The sequence below is a fragment of the Hypanus sabinus genome, chromosome 23 (genome assembly GCF_030144855.1).
Source record: "Hypanus sabinus isolate sHypSab1 chromosome 23, sHypSab1.hap1, whole genome shotgun sequence".
In the NCBI taxonomy this organism is placed as follows: domain Eukaryota; kingdom Metazoa; phylum Chordata; class Chondrichthyes; order Myliobatiformes; family Dasyatidae; genus Hypanus; species Hypanus sabinus.
This window is the reverse complement of record NC_082728.1, coordinates 61546075-61562872: the sequence shown is the minus strand read 5'-3', so window position 1 is coordinate 61562872 and position 16798 is coordinate 61546075. Positions and strand designations below refer to the sequence as shown.

At 43.6% G+C, this 16798-nt stretch overlaps 1 protein-coding gene across 2 annotated transcripts in view; it reads left to right on the top strand.

Moving 5' to 3' along the window:
* Positions 1 to 16798, top strand: part of nup85 (nucleoporin 85) — a 72888-nt gene that overhangs the window by 4546 nt on the left and 51544 nt on the right. The window contains exons 2-3 of one of the 2 annotated variants that reach the window (XM_059948991.1): positions 11567 to 11657; positions 12489 to 12648. In XM_059948991.1, the coding sequence (XP_059804974.1) occupies positions 11567 to 11657; positions 12489 to 12648 (251 nt within the window). The remainder of the gene's footprint in view (positions 1 to 11566; positions 11658 to 12488; positions 12649 to 16798) is intronic. The other variant, XM_059948992.1, reaches the window with a different exon arrangement.

Sequence of the window (16798 nt, the reverse complement as noted above, 5' to 3'; positions counted from 1 at the left end):
GAGGGGAACGGGTGGGGGGGGCCGTCACGGTGTGGGGAACGGGCGGGGGGGGGCCGTCACGGTGAGGGGAATGGGCGGGGGGGGGGCCGTCACGGTGAGGGGAATGGTCGGCGGGGCCGTGGAGTTGTGGGGTGGGTGTCTACCGGGAAGCAGCTGTGAAATAAAGTGGAGATGCGGGATGTGTGGTAGTTCCACGTCGTGGGTTTGCTGGGCTTCCTGTTGGTAGATCGGCCGCTCGAGGAAAGCAGGCGATCTCAGGGGAGAGTCAGATTGACTGCTTCAGAGCTGCTCCGTGGCCAGGGACACATCCTGGAGAAGCTTCAGCCCTTGAACTTGCCAACGGGAGGCTGAGCAACTGAACTGTGGCATCGTGGTCCGGGGAGCCCATTCAAGCGTGGGGAGAGAAGAGAAGGGTGGTTGCAATTGGGGATAGTACAGTCAGAGGAGTAGACAATTCCTTGTCACAAGGATTGAGAGTCCTGAAGGCAGGATTGTTTGCCAGGTGCCCAGATTTGGACATCCCATCTGGCTTGCAGAGGAATATGGAGTGGGAGGGAAAACATCTAGTTGCAGTTCATGTGAGTGCCAACGATGTAGACTGAACAGGGAAAGAGGTTATTTGAGTAGCTAGGGACCAAATTAAAATGCATAAGCAAAAAGATAATAGTCTCTGGACTGTTACCTGAATCACATGGTAAATGCATGGCTCAAAGATTGGTGTGGGATAAGTGGGTTTGAATTTGTGCCAGTATTGGGAAGGAGGAAGCTGTTCTAATGAGGTCCTGGTGAATTACGTAGCCAGGGATATGGATAGGGATTTAAACTAAATAGTAGAAGGTCAGTTCAGCTGCTTGGAAAGATAAGTGAGAGATGGTGAGGAAGGCATGTGCAATGTTAGGATTCATTTCAAGACAGTGGCGAGGAAGGCATGTGCAATGTTAGCATTCATTTCAAGAGGTCTAGAATACAAGAACAGGGATGTGGTGCTGAGGCTTTATAAGGCACGGGTGAGGCTTCGCCTTGAGTATTGTGAACAGTTCTAGGCTCCTCATCTGAGAAAAGATGTGCTGGCAATGGGCAACACACACAAAATGCTGGAGGAACTCAGCAGACCAGGCAGCATTCACGGTAAAAAGCACAGTCGAAGTTTCAGGCTGAGACCGTTCAGCAGGACCTGTGTGTGTGTGCTCGGATTTCCAGCATCTGCAGATTTTCTCTTGTTTGTGCAGGTATTGGAGAGGTTCACAAGGATGATTCCAGGAATGAAAGGGTGATCATATGAGCAACGTTTGCTAGATCTGGGTCTGTACTTGCTGGAATTTAGAAGGATGAAGGGGGGATCTTATTGAAACCTTTTGAATTTTGAAAGGCCGAGACAGAGTAGATGTGAAAAAGATGTTTCTGATGGTGGGAGAGTCTAGGCAAGAGGGCACAGCTGCTCAATAGAGAGGTGTCCATATAAAACAGTTGCGGCAAAATTTCTTTAACAAGAGGGTGGTGAATTTGTGGAATTCATTATCACAGGCAGCTGAGAAGTCCAGATCAGTGGGTGTATTTAAATCAGAGCTTGATAGGTTCTTGATTGGCCACAGCATGAAAGGTTATGGGGAGAAGGTAGGGGAACGGGGCCGAGTAGGGGTAAAAAGGATCAGCTGTGATTGAATAGTGGAGCAGACTTGATTGGCCAAATGGCCTAATTCTGCTCCTATGCTTTATGGAGAGTTTAGTGAAGTCTCCAGAATAAAGAATAAGACAAAAAGTTTGTAAAACGACAAGAATTTAACTTAAGGCAACATTGAGAAAAAATTAAAAAGGGTGGTGAATACAGGACTGAAGGTGTTAAATTATTTGAGTGCATATAGTATATGATCTTGTTGTGCATTTAGAAGTTGGCAGAGCTGTGGCTGGAAAAAGATCACAGTTGTGAACTTAACATCCGAAGATGTGCATCATATCAAAAGAATGGGCAGGTGGACAAAGAGGGTGGGGTGGCTTTGTTTGTTTAAAAGAAAATGAAATCCTTAGAAAGAAGTGATCGGTTTCAGAAGATGTGGGTAGAGTTAAGCTGCAAGGGTAAGAAGACTGGATGGGAGAAATACTCAGGCTTCTGAACAGTAGCCAGGATGTGGGGCGCAAATTGCAATGGTGGCAGAAAAGCTTTGTTAGAATGGCATAGGGATTTCAGTACACAGGTAGATTGGAAATATCAGGTTGGTGCTGGATCCAAAAGAAGGAATTTGCAGAATGCCTAAAGATGGCTTTTTAAAGCAGCTTGTCATTGAGCTGACTAGGGAAGTCAAAACTATTGTAAAAGCAAAAGAAAGGGCATACAACAAAACAAAAATTAGTGGGAAGATAGAGGATTAGGAAGTTTTTAAAAACCTACAGAGAGCAACTAAAAAATCATTTGAAGGGAAACGATGAAATATGAAAGCAAGCTAGCAATATCAAAATGGATAATAAAAGTTTTTTCAGGTATGTTAAAACTAAACGAAAAATGAGAGTGGACATAGGACCACTAGAAAATGAGGCAGGAGAAATAATAATGTGGATAAGGAGATAGCTGATGATCTAAATGAGTATTTTGCATCAGTCTTCACTGTGAAAGACACTAGCAGTGTGCCTGATGTATTGTTTGAAGGAAGAGAAGTGGATTAACTTACTGTTGCAAGAGAGAAGGTGCTCAAAAAGCTGGAAGACCTAAAGGTACAAAAGTCACCCAGAGCAGAGGATCTGCACCCTAGGGTTCTGAAAGAGATACTGTTTCAGGTTGTGGTGGCATTAGAAATGATCTTTCAAAAATCATTGGACTCTGCCATGGTGCCAGAGGACTGGAAAATTGCAAATGTTACTCCACTCTTTAAAAAGAGAGGAAGGCAGCAGAAAGGAAATTATGGACCAGTTAGCCAAACCTCAGTGGTTGGGAAGATGTGAGAGTCGATTGTTAAGGATGAGGTGATGGAGTACTTGGTGACACAGGACAAGATAGTACAAAGTCAGCATGGTTTCCTTCAGGGAAAATCTTGCTTGTCGGACCTCTTGGAATTATTTGAGGAGCTTACAAGTAGGATAGATAAAGGGGATGCTGTATATTTGGACTTTCAGAACGCCATTGACAAAGTACCACACATGAGGCTGCTTACCAAGTTAAGAGCCCATGGTATTACAGGAAAGTTACTAACATGGCTAGAGCATTGGCTGATTGGTAGGAGGGAGTGAGTGGGAATGAAAGGATCCTTTTCTGGTTGGCTGCCAGTGACCAGTGGTGTTCTGCAGGGGTTGGTGTTGGGGCCACTTCTTTTTATGCTGTATATAAATGATTTCGATGATGGAGTAGATAGCTTTGTTGCCAAGTTTGCCCGTGATACAAAGATTGGTGGAGGGGTAGGTAGTGTTGAGGAAACAGGTAGGATGCAGAAGACAGATTAGGAGAATGAGCAAGAAAGTGGCAAAAGAAGTACAATGTTGGAAAATGTATGGCCATGCACTTTGGTAGTAGAAATAAATATGCAGACTAGTTTCTAAAAGGGGAGAAAGTCCAGGAGTCTGAGATGCAGAGGGACTTGGGAGTCCTTGTGCAGAACACCCTGAAGGTTGAGTTGGTGGTGAGGAAGGCAAATGCCATGTTAACACTCATTTCAAGAGGTCTAGAATTCAAGAGCAAGGATGTGATGCTGAGGTTTTATAAGGCATGGGTGAGGTCTCACCTTGAGTCTTGTGAACAGTTTTGGGCCCCTCATTTTAGAAAAGATGTGCTGCCAGAGGGTCCAGAGGAGGTTCACAAGGATAATTCCAGGAAAGAAAGGTTTGTCATACGAAGAACATTTGATGGCTCTGGGTTTGTTCTTACTGGAATTCAGAAGGATGAGGGGGGATCTTATTGAAACTTTTCAAATATTTATAGACAGAGTAGATGTGGAAAGGATGTTTCCCATGGTGGGAATGTCTAGGAGAAGGGGATGGAGGGGTGCCCTTTCAAATAGAGATGCGGAGAAATTTCTTTAGCCAAAGGGTGGTGAATTTGTTGCCACATACAGCTGTGGAGGCCAGGTTGTTGGGTGTATTTAAGGCAGAGATTGATAGGTTCTTGATGAGACATGGCATCAAAAGTTACAAGGAGGAGATGGGAACTGGGTTTGAAGAGGAAATAGGAAAAAAGGATCAGGCATGATTGAATGACAGAGCAGACTTGATGGGCCAGATGGCCTAAATCTGTTCCTATGTCTTACAGAAAACATAGTGCTGGATTGAGTGTTGTGCACTGTACCAGATTTGATTAGGGAGCTTAAGGTAGTGATCATAATGTGTGAAAATTCACCCTGCAGCTGGAGAGGGGCAAACTAAAATCAGATATATTGATATTACAGTTGAGTAAAGCTAACTACAGAGCCATGAGAGAGGAAATGGTCAAAGTTGATTGGAAGGCGACGTGGACAGAGAAGCAATGCTGGAGTATCTGGGAGTAAGTTGGAAAATGTGGGATCAGTTCATCCCAAAGAAGAAGCAGCATTCTAAAGAGAAGATGAGGCAATTGTGGCTGATGAGGGAAGTCAGAGGCATGATAAAAGCAAAAGAGAGGGCATACAATGTAGCAAAAATTAGTGGGAAGCTTTTAAAAACCACCAGAAGACAACTAAAAAAGCAATATGGTGAGAAAAGATGGAATATGAAGATAAGCTAGCCCATAGTATAAAAGCAGATACAAAGTTTTTCTCGGTATACAGTATATGGAGTAAAAGGGAGGTGAGAGTGGACATTGGATCACTGGGAAATGGCGCTGGAGAGGTACCAATGGGGAACAAAGAAATGACAGATGAACTGAATAAGCATTTTGCACCAGTTTTCTCTTGACAGAAATTCAAATTTGTTAGAATCAGAATCAGGTTTATTATCACTGGCATGTGTTATGAAATTTGTTAACTTAGCAGCAGCAGTTCATTGCAATACCTAATATAGAAAAAAAAACAAAATAATAAATAAATTACTGTATACATATATGGAATAGATTACAGATCGTGCAAAAAACAGAAATAATATATATTTAAAAAGTAAGGTGGTGTCCAAGAGTTCAATGCCCATTTAGGAATTGGATGGCAGAGGGGAAGAAGCTGTCCCTGAATCGCTGAGTGTGTGCCTTCAGGCTTCTGTACCTCCTTCCTGACAGTACCAGTGAGAAAAGGACATGCCCTGTGTGCTGGTGTTCCATAATGGACGCTGCCTTTCTGAGGTGCTGCTCTTTGAAGATGTCCTGGGTACTTTGTAGGCTAGTACCCAAGTTGGAGCTGACTAAATTTACAACTGTTTGCATCTTCTTTTGGTCCTGTGCAGTAGCCCCCTCCCACCCTCATGCCAGACAGTGATGCAGCCTGTCAGAATGCTCTCAACGGTACATCTGTAGAAGTTTTTGAGTGTACTTGTTGACATACCAAATCTCTACAAACTCCTAATAAAGTATAGTGGCTGTTTTGCCTTCCTTATAACTGCATCGATACGTTGGGACCAGGTTAGGTCCTCAGAGAACTTGACAACCAGGAACTTGAAACTGCTCACTCTCTCCACTTCTGATCCCTCTATGAGGATTGGTATCTGTTCCTTCATCTTACCCCTCCTGAAGTCCACAATCAGCTCTTTCGTCTTACTGACAACGAGTGCCAGGTTGTTACTCCGACACCACTCCACTAGTTGGTATATCTCACTCCTGTATGTCCTCTCGTCTCCATCTGAGACGGTTAATGGTTGTATTGTCAGCAAATTTATAGCTGGCGGCGGAGCCTGGAACTGAAGCTGGAATCCCTTCGGTATGAATTGTGAATTTATAGTGGTATTTGAGCTATGTCTAGTCACACAGTCACAGATATAGAGAGAGAGTAGAGCAGTGGGCTAAGCACACGCCCCTGAGGTGAGCCAGTGTTGATCATCAGTGAGGAAGATATGTTATCACCAATCTACACATTGTGGTCTTCAGTTAGGAAGTCGAGGATGCAAGTACAGAGGCCCAGGTTCTGCAAGTTCTCAATCAGGATTGTGGGAATGATGGTGTAGAATGCTGAGCTGTAGTTGATGAACAGCATCCTGACGTAGGTGTTTGTGTTGTCCAGGTGGTCTAAAGTCATGTGAAGCGCCATTGAGATTGCATCTGCTGTTGACCTATTGTGGCGATAGGCAAATTGCAGTGGGTCCAGGTCCTTGCTGAGGCAGGAGTTCAGTCTAGTCATGACCAACCTCTCAGCATTTCATCACTGTCGATGAGTGCTACTAGGTGATAGTCATTAAGGCAGTTCACATTATTCTTCTTCGGCACTGGTATAAATTGTTGCCTTTTTGAAGCAAGTGGAAACTTTCCTCTTGTAGCAGTGAGAAGTTAAAGATGTTCTTGAATACCCCCGCCAGTTGGTTGGCACAAGTTTTCAGCCTGTTAGCAGGTAGAAGTTAGTGTATTGTTATTATTAAGGAGAAGGTGCTTGGGAAGCTGAAAGCTCTGAAGGTAGATGAGTCACTTCAGCCAGCTGGAATACATCCCGGGTTCTGAAGAGATTGTGGAAGCATTACTAATGATCTTTCAAGCATGACTAGAATCTGGAGTGGTTCCAGAGAACTGGAAAATGGCAAGTGTCATTCCACTCTATAAGACGGGAAGGAGGCAAAAGACAGATAATTATTGGCCAGTTAACCTGACTTCAGTATTTGGCAAGGTGTTGGAGTTCATTATTAAGGATAAGGTTTCAGTGTTCTTGGAGGTACATGATAAAATAGCATGGTTTCTTTAAGGGGAAATCTCACTTGTTAATCTGTTGGAATTCTTTGAGGAAATAACAGGCAGGATAGACAAAGGAGAGTCAGTGGGTGTTTACTTGATTTCCAGAAGGCCTTTGATAAGGTGCCGCATGTGAGTTTGCTAAACAAGAGCACATGGTATTTCAGGAAAGGTACTAGTATGGATAGAAAAATTGCTGACTTGCAAGAGGCAGAGTGGGAATAAAAGGGGTGTTTTCGTTGCCTGTTGGAAGTTGAATCCGGATAAACTCACTCAGAGGCCATATAAGTATAAACCCTTTGTTCAATGTCTCCGGGGCAAATCAGTTAGTCGCTCAAAATGGAACAGTCTGTGACTCTTCTGCTTGGTCCACCAACTAACTAGTAGTTCCTCTTGCAGTATAGATATAGTTGCTCACGTAAACCCACACAGCTCAGGCTGGAGCTGGTCTTACCTATGTGGGTGACAGTACAGAGAGACAAGTTACAGAACAGATATAGTGGCCACATGCGTAGGACAGGCTGGAGCCGATCTTATTTATGTGCATGACTGCACAAAGAGACAAGGACCTTGAAGCACTAGCTGTCTAACTACAAGAAGAAATATTGCTCAGCATTGACTAGCAAGCTTAGCACATCTGCTGATCATCAGCGGTTTCTTGCAGAAAAACACGCTGCTATTGTTTAACGGACCATGTTACCCCTCATCTTTATCATATCAGTGACCAGTGGGTACCATGGGTGACAATGTTGGGACCATTGCTTTTCACGTTAAATGTCAATGATTTAGAGAGATGAGGAGGAGTTTCTTCAGCTGGAGCATGAAGAATCTGTGGAATTAATTGCCATGGACTGCCCTGGAGGTCAGATCATTGTAGATTTTTAAGGCAGAGGTTGATAGGTTATTGATTTGTAAGGACTTCAAAGGTTATGACAAGAAGACAGGAAGATGGGTTTGAAAGGGGATAATAAATCAGCCAAGATGGAATGGCAGAGCAGACCTGATGGGCCAAATGGCCTAATTCTGCTCCTATGGTCTTATTGCAGGAACAGTATTAGCATAAACAAAGATTAGCTCAGTAGCTGTTGGCTAGTATCGATCTGCTGGAAGTTAACGATCTGGATGACAGAATTGATGGTTTTGTAGCCAGGTTTGTGGATGATACAAAGATAGGTGGTGGGGCAGGTAGTGTTGAGAAAGCAGAGAGTCTGCAGAAGGACTTGGACAGATTGGGAGAATGGACTAAGAAGTGGCAGATGGAAACCTGTGTAGAGAAGTGTATGGTCATGCTTTGGTAGAACAATAAATGTGTAGATCATGTTAAAAATGGGGAACTATTTAACAAGTGGAAGGTACAAAGGAACTTAGAGTCCTGGTGCACGATTCCTAAATGTTCTCTTGCAAGTTGAGGAAGGTAAATAATACAATATGAGCATTTATTTTGAAAGGATTAGAAAATAAAAACACTGATGTAATGCACAAGAGATTTTGCAGATGGTAGAGATCTAGGAAACACACAAAATGCAAGAAGAACTAAGCAGGTCAGGTAGCATCTATGGTGAGGAATGTGCAGTGAATGTTTTGGGCTGAGGACCTTCATCAGGACTGGAAAGGAAGGGGGAAGAAGCCAGAATAAGAAGGCGGGAGGAGGGGAAGGAGGACAAGCTGGCAAGTGATAGGTGAAGCTCGGTGAGAGGGTATGTGGGTGGAAAAGGTAAAAGGGCTGGAGAAGAAGAAACCTGGTACGAAAAGAGAGTGGACCATGGAAAAAAGGGAAGGAGGAGGGAGGGGCACCAGAGGGAGATGATGAGCAGGTGAAGAGAAGAGGTGAGAGGGGAGCTGGAATGGGAATGAATAAGAGAGGGGAGGATGGGTGAAAATCAATGTTTTTTGCCATTGTGTTGGATCAACCCAGACAGAATGAGGTGTTGCTTCTCCAACCCGACAGTGGCCTCATCGTGACTAGAGAAGGCCATGGACTGGCGGGTTGGAATAGGAAGTTGAATTAAAATGCATGGCCACTGGAAAATCCCACCTTTTGTGAAGGGTGGAGTGAAGGAGCTCACCTGAATCTGCATTGGGTCTCAATGATGTAGAGGAGGCCACACTGAGAGCATTGGATACAGTAGATGACCATGACGGACTTGCAGGTGAAGAATTGCCTCACCTGGAAGAACTGTTTGGTGCCCTAAGTGATGGTGAGGGACGAGGTGAGGGAGGAGGTGTAGGGGCAGGTGTAGCACTTGTCCTGCTTGCAGGGCTAAGTGCCAGGAGGGAAATCAGTGGGGAGGGACAAGTAGACAAGAGAGTCAGGTAGAAGGTAATCCCTGTAGAAAGTGGAGATTGGAAGGTAAGTAGCAGGAGCCCTTTGAAGATGCTGAAAGTTATGGAGACTGTCGAGTTCGATACGGAGCTTTATGGGGTCTCTGTATCCCTGCTGTGAAGATGGGGTAAAGGTGGATATGAGGGAAATGGAAGAGATACAGGTGAAGGCAGCATCGATGGTAGAAGAAGGGAAACTCCACTCTTTGAAGATGGATATCTCAGATTTTCTGGAATGGAAAGCTTTAACTTGAGAACAAATGCAGTAGAGACAGAGGAACTGAGAAAAGAGAATAGCAGTTTTACAAGTGACGGGATGAAAATGTTGCAAGGCATAGACAGAGTGGATGTGGCAAAGTTGTTTCCCATGGTGGGGGAGTCTAGTACGAGAGGGCATGACTTAAGGATTGATGGGCACCCACTCAGAACAGAGATGCGAAGAAATTTTTTTAGCCAGAGGGTGGTGAATCTGGAATTTGTTGCCACGGGCAGCAGTGGAGGCCAAGTCATTGCGTGTATTTAAGGCAGAGATTGATAGGTATCTGAGTAGCTAGGGCATCAAAGGTTGTGGTGAGAAGGCGGGGGAGTGGGACTAAATGGGAGAAAGGATCAGCTCATGATAAAATGGTGGAGCAGACTCGATGGGCCAAATGGCCGACTTCTGCTGCTTTGTCTTATGGTCTTAAAAGGTATAGTCCAGATAGCTCTGAGAATCAGCAGGCTTGTAAAAGTTATCAGTACACAGTCTATCTTCAGAGCAATGAGGAATGGGTCAGAGATGTACCAAGTAAATTCGAGGACAAGTTGGAGGTAAAGTTGATGAAGTCAATAGATCAGCATGGGAGTAGGAAGCAGCGCCAATGATGTTGTGCAGAGACAGCTGGGGAGCATTGCCAGTACAGGCTTAGAACATGAATTGTTCCTTGTAGCTGATGAAAAGACGAGCATATCTGGGACCCATGTGGATGCAAATGGCTATAATTTCGGTTTGGAGAAACTAGGAGGAGCCAAAGCAAAATTATTAGTGTGAGTACCGGTTCTGCCAGATGGAGGAGGTGGAGGTCGAAGTGAACTGCTTAGATTTGCTGTCCAGAAAGCAGTGGAGAGCTTTAGGGCCTTCTTGATGGGAGGAATAGGGTGTATATGGGCTGGACATCTATATGATGATGAGATGATCAGCAGAGCAGATGCAGGCAGAAACAGCAGGTCTGCCTGGACAGTAGTCAGGTTTGTAGATCTTGGGTAGGAGGTACAAACAAGCAGCACGGGGTAAAGGAACTATGAAGTTGGTAGTGGATGGAAGATCTTCAGAATCGATGAGGTTCGTAGTGATGCAGGGGACAGTGGCCTGATGCTGCGCAGTGGGATCTTTCTCATGGTGTATGTAAGAGGAGGTGTCTGAGAGCTGTCGTCTGGCAGACTACAGCCGCACCTCTGTTGTCTGTGGGCTTAATTGCAAGGTTGGAATTGGTGTGGAGAGGGTTGAGAGCAGTGCGTCAGAGTCTGAGGCTCAGATAAGAGAGAGGAGTCCTGAAGTCAAGATGGTTGATATCTAGTTGACAGTGATAAAAAAGATCGCAGAGCAGGGTTACCACGAAAAGGGGAACGAAAGATGAAGGAAGGGTCATCGGGAGGAGGTGGGGGGAAGGGGAGAGGATGAGGAGATCATTGCCAAAGAATTGGGCTTGGAGATGGAGGTGACATTTCATGAGGCCTTGGTCAGACTACATTTGGAGGATTGTGAGCCCACATATCTAAGAAAGGATGTGCTGTCATTGGAAGGGATTTGGGGAAGGTCTGCAAGAATGATCGTGGGAATGAAAGGATTAACATTTGAGGAGTGTTTGTTTGACTCTGGGCTTGTGATCACTGCAGTTTAAAAGAATGGATGGGGGAGGGAATCTCATTGCAAACCTACTGAACATTGAAAGGCCTAGAGTGATGTGGTGAGGATAGAGCGACAGTCTAAGACCAGAGGAAATGGCCTCAGAATAGAAAGGCATCCCTTTAGAAGAGATGAGCAGGTGGTAAATCTGCAGAATTAATTGCCACAGTCAGCTGTGGAGGCCAAGTCATTTGGTATATTTATCATGGAAGTTGATAGCTTCTTTGTTAGTAAGGGTACAGGGAGAAGGCAGGAGAATGTGGTTGCAGAGGAAAATAAATCGGCCATGATGGAATGGTGGAGCAGACTCGATGGGCTGAATGGCCCTCTGATTGTGTTTGTTTAATCTTAGTGTTTCTGAAAAGATGTGTGGGTCGGTAGTTAGATCGGCTACTCTAAATTGCTCCTTGTGCATAAGACGAGATGATGTAAATGTGGAGAAAGATAAGATTGTTATCTGTGTAGTGGTGTGTGTTTGGTGCAGTTTTGCTGGGCTGAAGATCTTGATTCTGAGCTGTACCCCTCTGTTACTCTGGTATTCTTTTAGCTAAGGTGATAAATTCACGCTTAATTTGTGAAATCTATTTATTTCTCTCTGATATCAGGACATTCCGGGAGTGAGCCCTGGACGACCCATCGGGTTTGAGTGGGGCCTGACGCAAATTTTGATCTATCCAACACAATATAAACGGACAGGTAATGTGACATATTGATCATTGTTTATATTAGAATTTTTATAATTACAAATTATTGATCTACTGTTTATCTGCTATACTGTTGCTCTTTGTTCCCCCAACCACTTGAAACTGGAAATTCTTGAAAAGAGGGGACCTGTGGGATTAGTATGGAGGTTCTGACTACTGGGTGATGTAGTACAGTAGATTTGGGATTGGTAAACAAGATTGCTCCCACAAAGAGCTGTGACAGGTAGAATGGCCTTCTGAGCTGTGAATTTGACTGATGTGAATAATTACATTTGTTTCTATTGATGACAAAAGCGGAAGGATTAATGTTTGGATGATTATCAGTTTTATGGTAGGGTGGCGAGTGTTGCTGTGAGGAGAGTAATTGTCTTATAGTGCTGGTAACCCAGGTTCAATGCTGATTTTTGCATGCTGTCTGTGAGAAATTTGCATGTTCTCCTGTGATGTAAGTTTTTGTTTTCTGGTTACTCTCATATCACAAAGGTGTTGGTTGATAGGTTATTTTGCCACAGTTAATTAATCTCAGTGTGTAGGTTTGATAGGTTATTTTGCCACAGTTAATTAACCTCAGTGTGTAGGTGAGTCGTTGGGAATAAGGGGAGAATAAAAATGAGATTAGTGTAGGATTAATGTAACTTGATGGTGGGTTGAAGAGTTCTCTGCTTTAGGACACTATAATTTTTCTGTGGCAGATCCACTGTTTCTTCAGCAACCCCTTGTGAGGCCCAGCATGTCATTGTTCTAGCTGATGTGTTGTAAATGAAAGTATTGCTGGATCTGAGTAAATGATTTGTGGACACCATTCTTTCTGGTCAAACCACAGACAGGTCCCCTGGCACTTCCTCACAGATGGCTCACATTCAAGCTGTTCGCAGAGATAAGGATATTTACTCACCAATTCTAAGCAAACTTTTCAATGAGTCGCATGGCATCTTCATGACACTTCAGAAAGCCGAGCAGGATTGCAAAATCAGCAAAGCACAGTGAGTAGACATTAATTTTCAGGGTGTACTTCCATGGCAACACATTTTTATTAACTCTCTCTTCAAGTTGTGGAAGTAAGGAATATAAGCAAGTCAGTTTGGTACTTAAATAACATTTTATGAAAGTTCTGAAGACGTTTAAAGCCAACAGTTATGAGTTATCATAGACGGTAATACAATGGATTCCAGTTAATTGGGGTAGCACATATAGAACAACTCTTCAACAACCAAAACTAATTGAGAAAACAGCTGGGATTTCCTTCGTTTATTTTGGGCAATATGCTGTTTAATTGGGATGGGAGACAGTTGCTGTACAGTCTCTTACTAACATCAGTGTGTGCACTTGTGTGGCCATCAAACACTACGTCATGCTAAGGCAAACGGTTTTTAAGTAGCATCAGTTGAATGTGTCAGAGTACAAAAACTAGTGACTTTTGTCACTGATAGTTGGCAAGAAATAAAACAGTGAGACAATTCAGAACTGTTTTGCTCTCTGTGGTTTCAAACATTCAGGCTTGGAGATGCCAAAAATGGCTGAAAATGAAAATGAAATTATTTTGCTACTTCAAGTTAGGAACTACAGACAAGACCATAAGATATAGGAGTATAATTAGGCCATTTGGCCCATCGAATCTACTTTGTCATTTCATCATTGGCGATCCAATTCCCTGTCAGCCCCAATGTCCTGTCATCTCCCCATATCACTTCATGCCTGACAAATCAAGAATCAATCAACCTCTGCCTTAAGTATACTCAATGACTATAGACAGAGGGAGTGTCGTGGCTCTGCTGGTAAATAAGTGGAAAGATGTTGCATAGGACTGGAAGATGTTGAATCCTTATGGGTTGAGTTAAGAAACTGCAAGGGTAAAAGGACTCTGGTGGCAGTTATAGACAGGCCTCCAAACAGTAGCTGGGATGTGGACTACAGATTACAACGGGAAATAGAAAAGGCGCATCAAGAGGGAATGTTATGATAGTCATGGGAGATTTCAACATGCAGGTTGATTAGGAAAAATCAGGTTGGTAATGGATCCCAAGAGAGTGAGTTTGTTAACTGACCACAAGATGGCTTTTTAGAGCAGTTTGTCATTGAGCCTGCTAGGGTTCAGCTCTCCTGGGTCGGGTGTTATGTAATGGAGGTGATTAGGAAGCTTAAGGTAAAAGAACCCTTAGGAGCCAGTGATCACAATATGATTAAATTCAACTTGAAATTTGATAGGGAGAAAGTAAAGTCTGACATAGCAGTGGACTAAAGGAAATTACAGTGGTATGAGAGATAATTTGCCTAAAGTAAATGGGAAGAAGATGCTGGCAGAGATGACAGCAGAAATGCAATGACATGAGTTTCTGGTTAAAAATGAGGAAGGTGCAGGATAGATATATTCCAAAAATGAAGAAATGCTCAAAAAGCAAAATAATTCAACCGTGGCTGACAAAGTTAATGTAAAAGCAAAAGTAAGGGCATACATTAAGGCAAAAATTAGCAGGAAGATAGAGGATTGGTAAGCTTTTGAAAACTTTCAGAGAGCAACTAAAGGAATCATTAGGAAGGAAAATATGAAACCCAGCTAGTAAACGATATCAGAGTCGATAGTAAAATCATTTAAAAGTATGTAAAAAAAAAGAGACTGGAGTGGATATAGGACCACTAGAAAATGAGGCCAGAGAAATAATAACAGGGGACAAGGAGATGGGAGATGAACTAAAAGAGTATTTTGCATCAGTTGTCCTGTGCGAGGCACTAGCAGTGTGCCAGATGTTGAAGTATGAGAGGGAAGAGCAGTATGTGCAGTTTTGCTACAAGGGAGAAGGTGCTCAAAAAGCTGAAAGGTCTAAAGGTACATAGTTACCTGGAACAGATGAACTGCACCCTAGAGTTCTGAAACAGGTACCAGCAGAGATTGTGGAGTCTTTATTAATGATCTTTCAAGAATCATTGGAGTCTGGGATGGTGCCAGAGGACTGAAAAATTGCAAATGTCACTCCATTCTTTAAGAAAGGAGGAAGACAGCAGAAAGGAAACTGCAGACGAGCTAGTCTGACCTCAGTGGTTGGAAAGATGTTGGAGTCAATTGTTAATGATGAGGTGATGGAGTACTTGGTGACACAGGATAAGATAGTACAAAGTCAGCATGGTTTCCTTCAGGGAAAATCCTACCTGACAACCCTGTTGGAATTTTTTGAGGAAATGACACGTAGGATGGATAAAGGGGATGCAGTGAATGTTCTATATTTGGATTTTCAGAAGGCCTTTGATAAGGTGCCACACATGAGGCTGCTTACCAAATTAAGAGCCCATGGTATTTTAAGAAAGTTACTGACATGGCTAGAGCATTGTCTGATTGGTAGGAAGCAGAACATCCCAAAGATTAATTTGTGGGTTGATTCGGTGGTGTGGAAGGCAAATGCAGTGTTTGCATTCATTTCAAGAGGTCTAGATTGCAAGAGGAGGGATGTGATGCTGATGCTTTATAAGGCACTGGTGAGGCCTCACCTTGAGTATTGTGAACGGCTTTGGGCTTCCCATCTAAGAAAAGATATGCTGGCATTGGACTGGGTTCAGTGGAAGTTCACAAGGATGATTCTGGGAATGAAAGGGTTATCATACGAGGAATGTTTGATAGCTCTGGGTCTGCACTCGCTGGAATTTAGAAGGATGAGGGGTGATCTCATTGAAACTTTTCGAATGCTGAAAGGCCTAGACAGTAGATGTGGAAAGGATGTTTCCCATGGTAGGGGAGTCTAGGACAAGAGGGCACTCCGGATAGAGGGGCGTCCTTTTAAAACAGACGCAGAGAAATTTCCGTAGCTAGAGGGCGGTGAATTTGTGGAATTTGTTACAACAGACAGCTGTGGAAGCCAGCAAGTTGGGTGTATTTAAGGCAGAGATTGATAGGTTCTTTACTAGCTACAGCATCAAAGGCTACAGGAAGAAGGCCAGGGAATGGGGCTGAGGAGGGGGGAGAAAAGGATCAGTCAGGATTGAAGGGTGGAGCACACTTGATGGACCAAATGGCCTAATTCTGCTCCTATGGTTTATGGACTTGCTCCCACAGTGACAAATTCCACAGATTCACCACTCTGTGGCCTCGTATCTGTTCTAAATGGACTGCTCTCTAGTCTGAGGCTTCCCACCATAGGAAATGTCCTCTGCACTTTCACTCTATTGAGGCCTTTCAGTGTTTGATAGGCTATGATGAGATTATGCCCATTCTTCTGAATTCCAGTGAATACAGGCCCAGAGAGATCAAATGCACTTCATATGATAAACTTTTCAATTTCAGAAACATTTTCATGAACCTCCTTTGAACCTCCAATCCTTTCTTAGTTAAGATGCCCAAGACTGCTCACAGTACTCCAAGTGAGGCCTCACCAGTTCCTTATAAAGCCTCAATATTATATCCTTACTTTTGTATTTTAGTCCTCTCGAAATGATTGCTGACCTTTGCCTTCATCACCACTGACTCAACTGCAAACTAGCCTTTAGGGAATCCTGCACAAGGACTCCCAAGTCCCTTTGCACCTCAGAGTTTTGAATTTTCTCTCAATTTAGAACATAGTCTTTTGTAGCCTCTCTGCTTCCTCATGACTACCTACCCCTCCACCTATCTTCATATCATCTGAAAATTTGGCCACAAGGCCAAGAATTCCATTGTCCAAATCACTGGCATAAATATAAAAAGAAGCGGTCTCAACAAAGACCCTTGTGAAACACCACTCGTCACTGGCAGCCAATCAGAACAGGCTCCTTGATTTCCACTCTTTGCTTCCTGCCAATCTGCCACTGCTCTATCTAGGCTAGTATCTTTCCTGTAATACCATGGGTTGTTATCTTGTAAGCAGCCTCGTCTAGCACCTTGTCAAAGGCCTTCTGAAAATCCAAATACAGAACATCCCGATTCTCCTTTGTCTATCCGGTTTGTTATTTAGAACATAAAACATTGATATTCCAGGCCCTTTGGCCACAATGTTGTGCTGAACGTGGAACCGTCTCTAGGAACTGCCCAGAATTTCCCTACTGCATAATCTATTTTTCTAAGCTCCATGTACCTGTCAAAGAGTCTCTTAAAAGACCCTATTATATCTACCTCTATCACCTTCACTGGCTGTGCATTCCACGCACCTACTACTCTCTGTGGAAAAACTT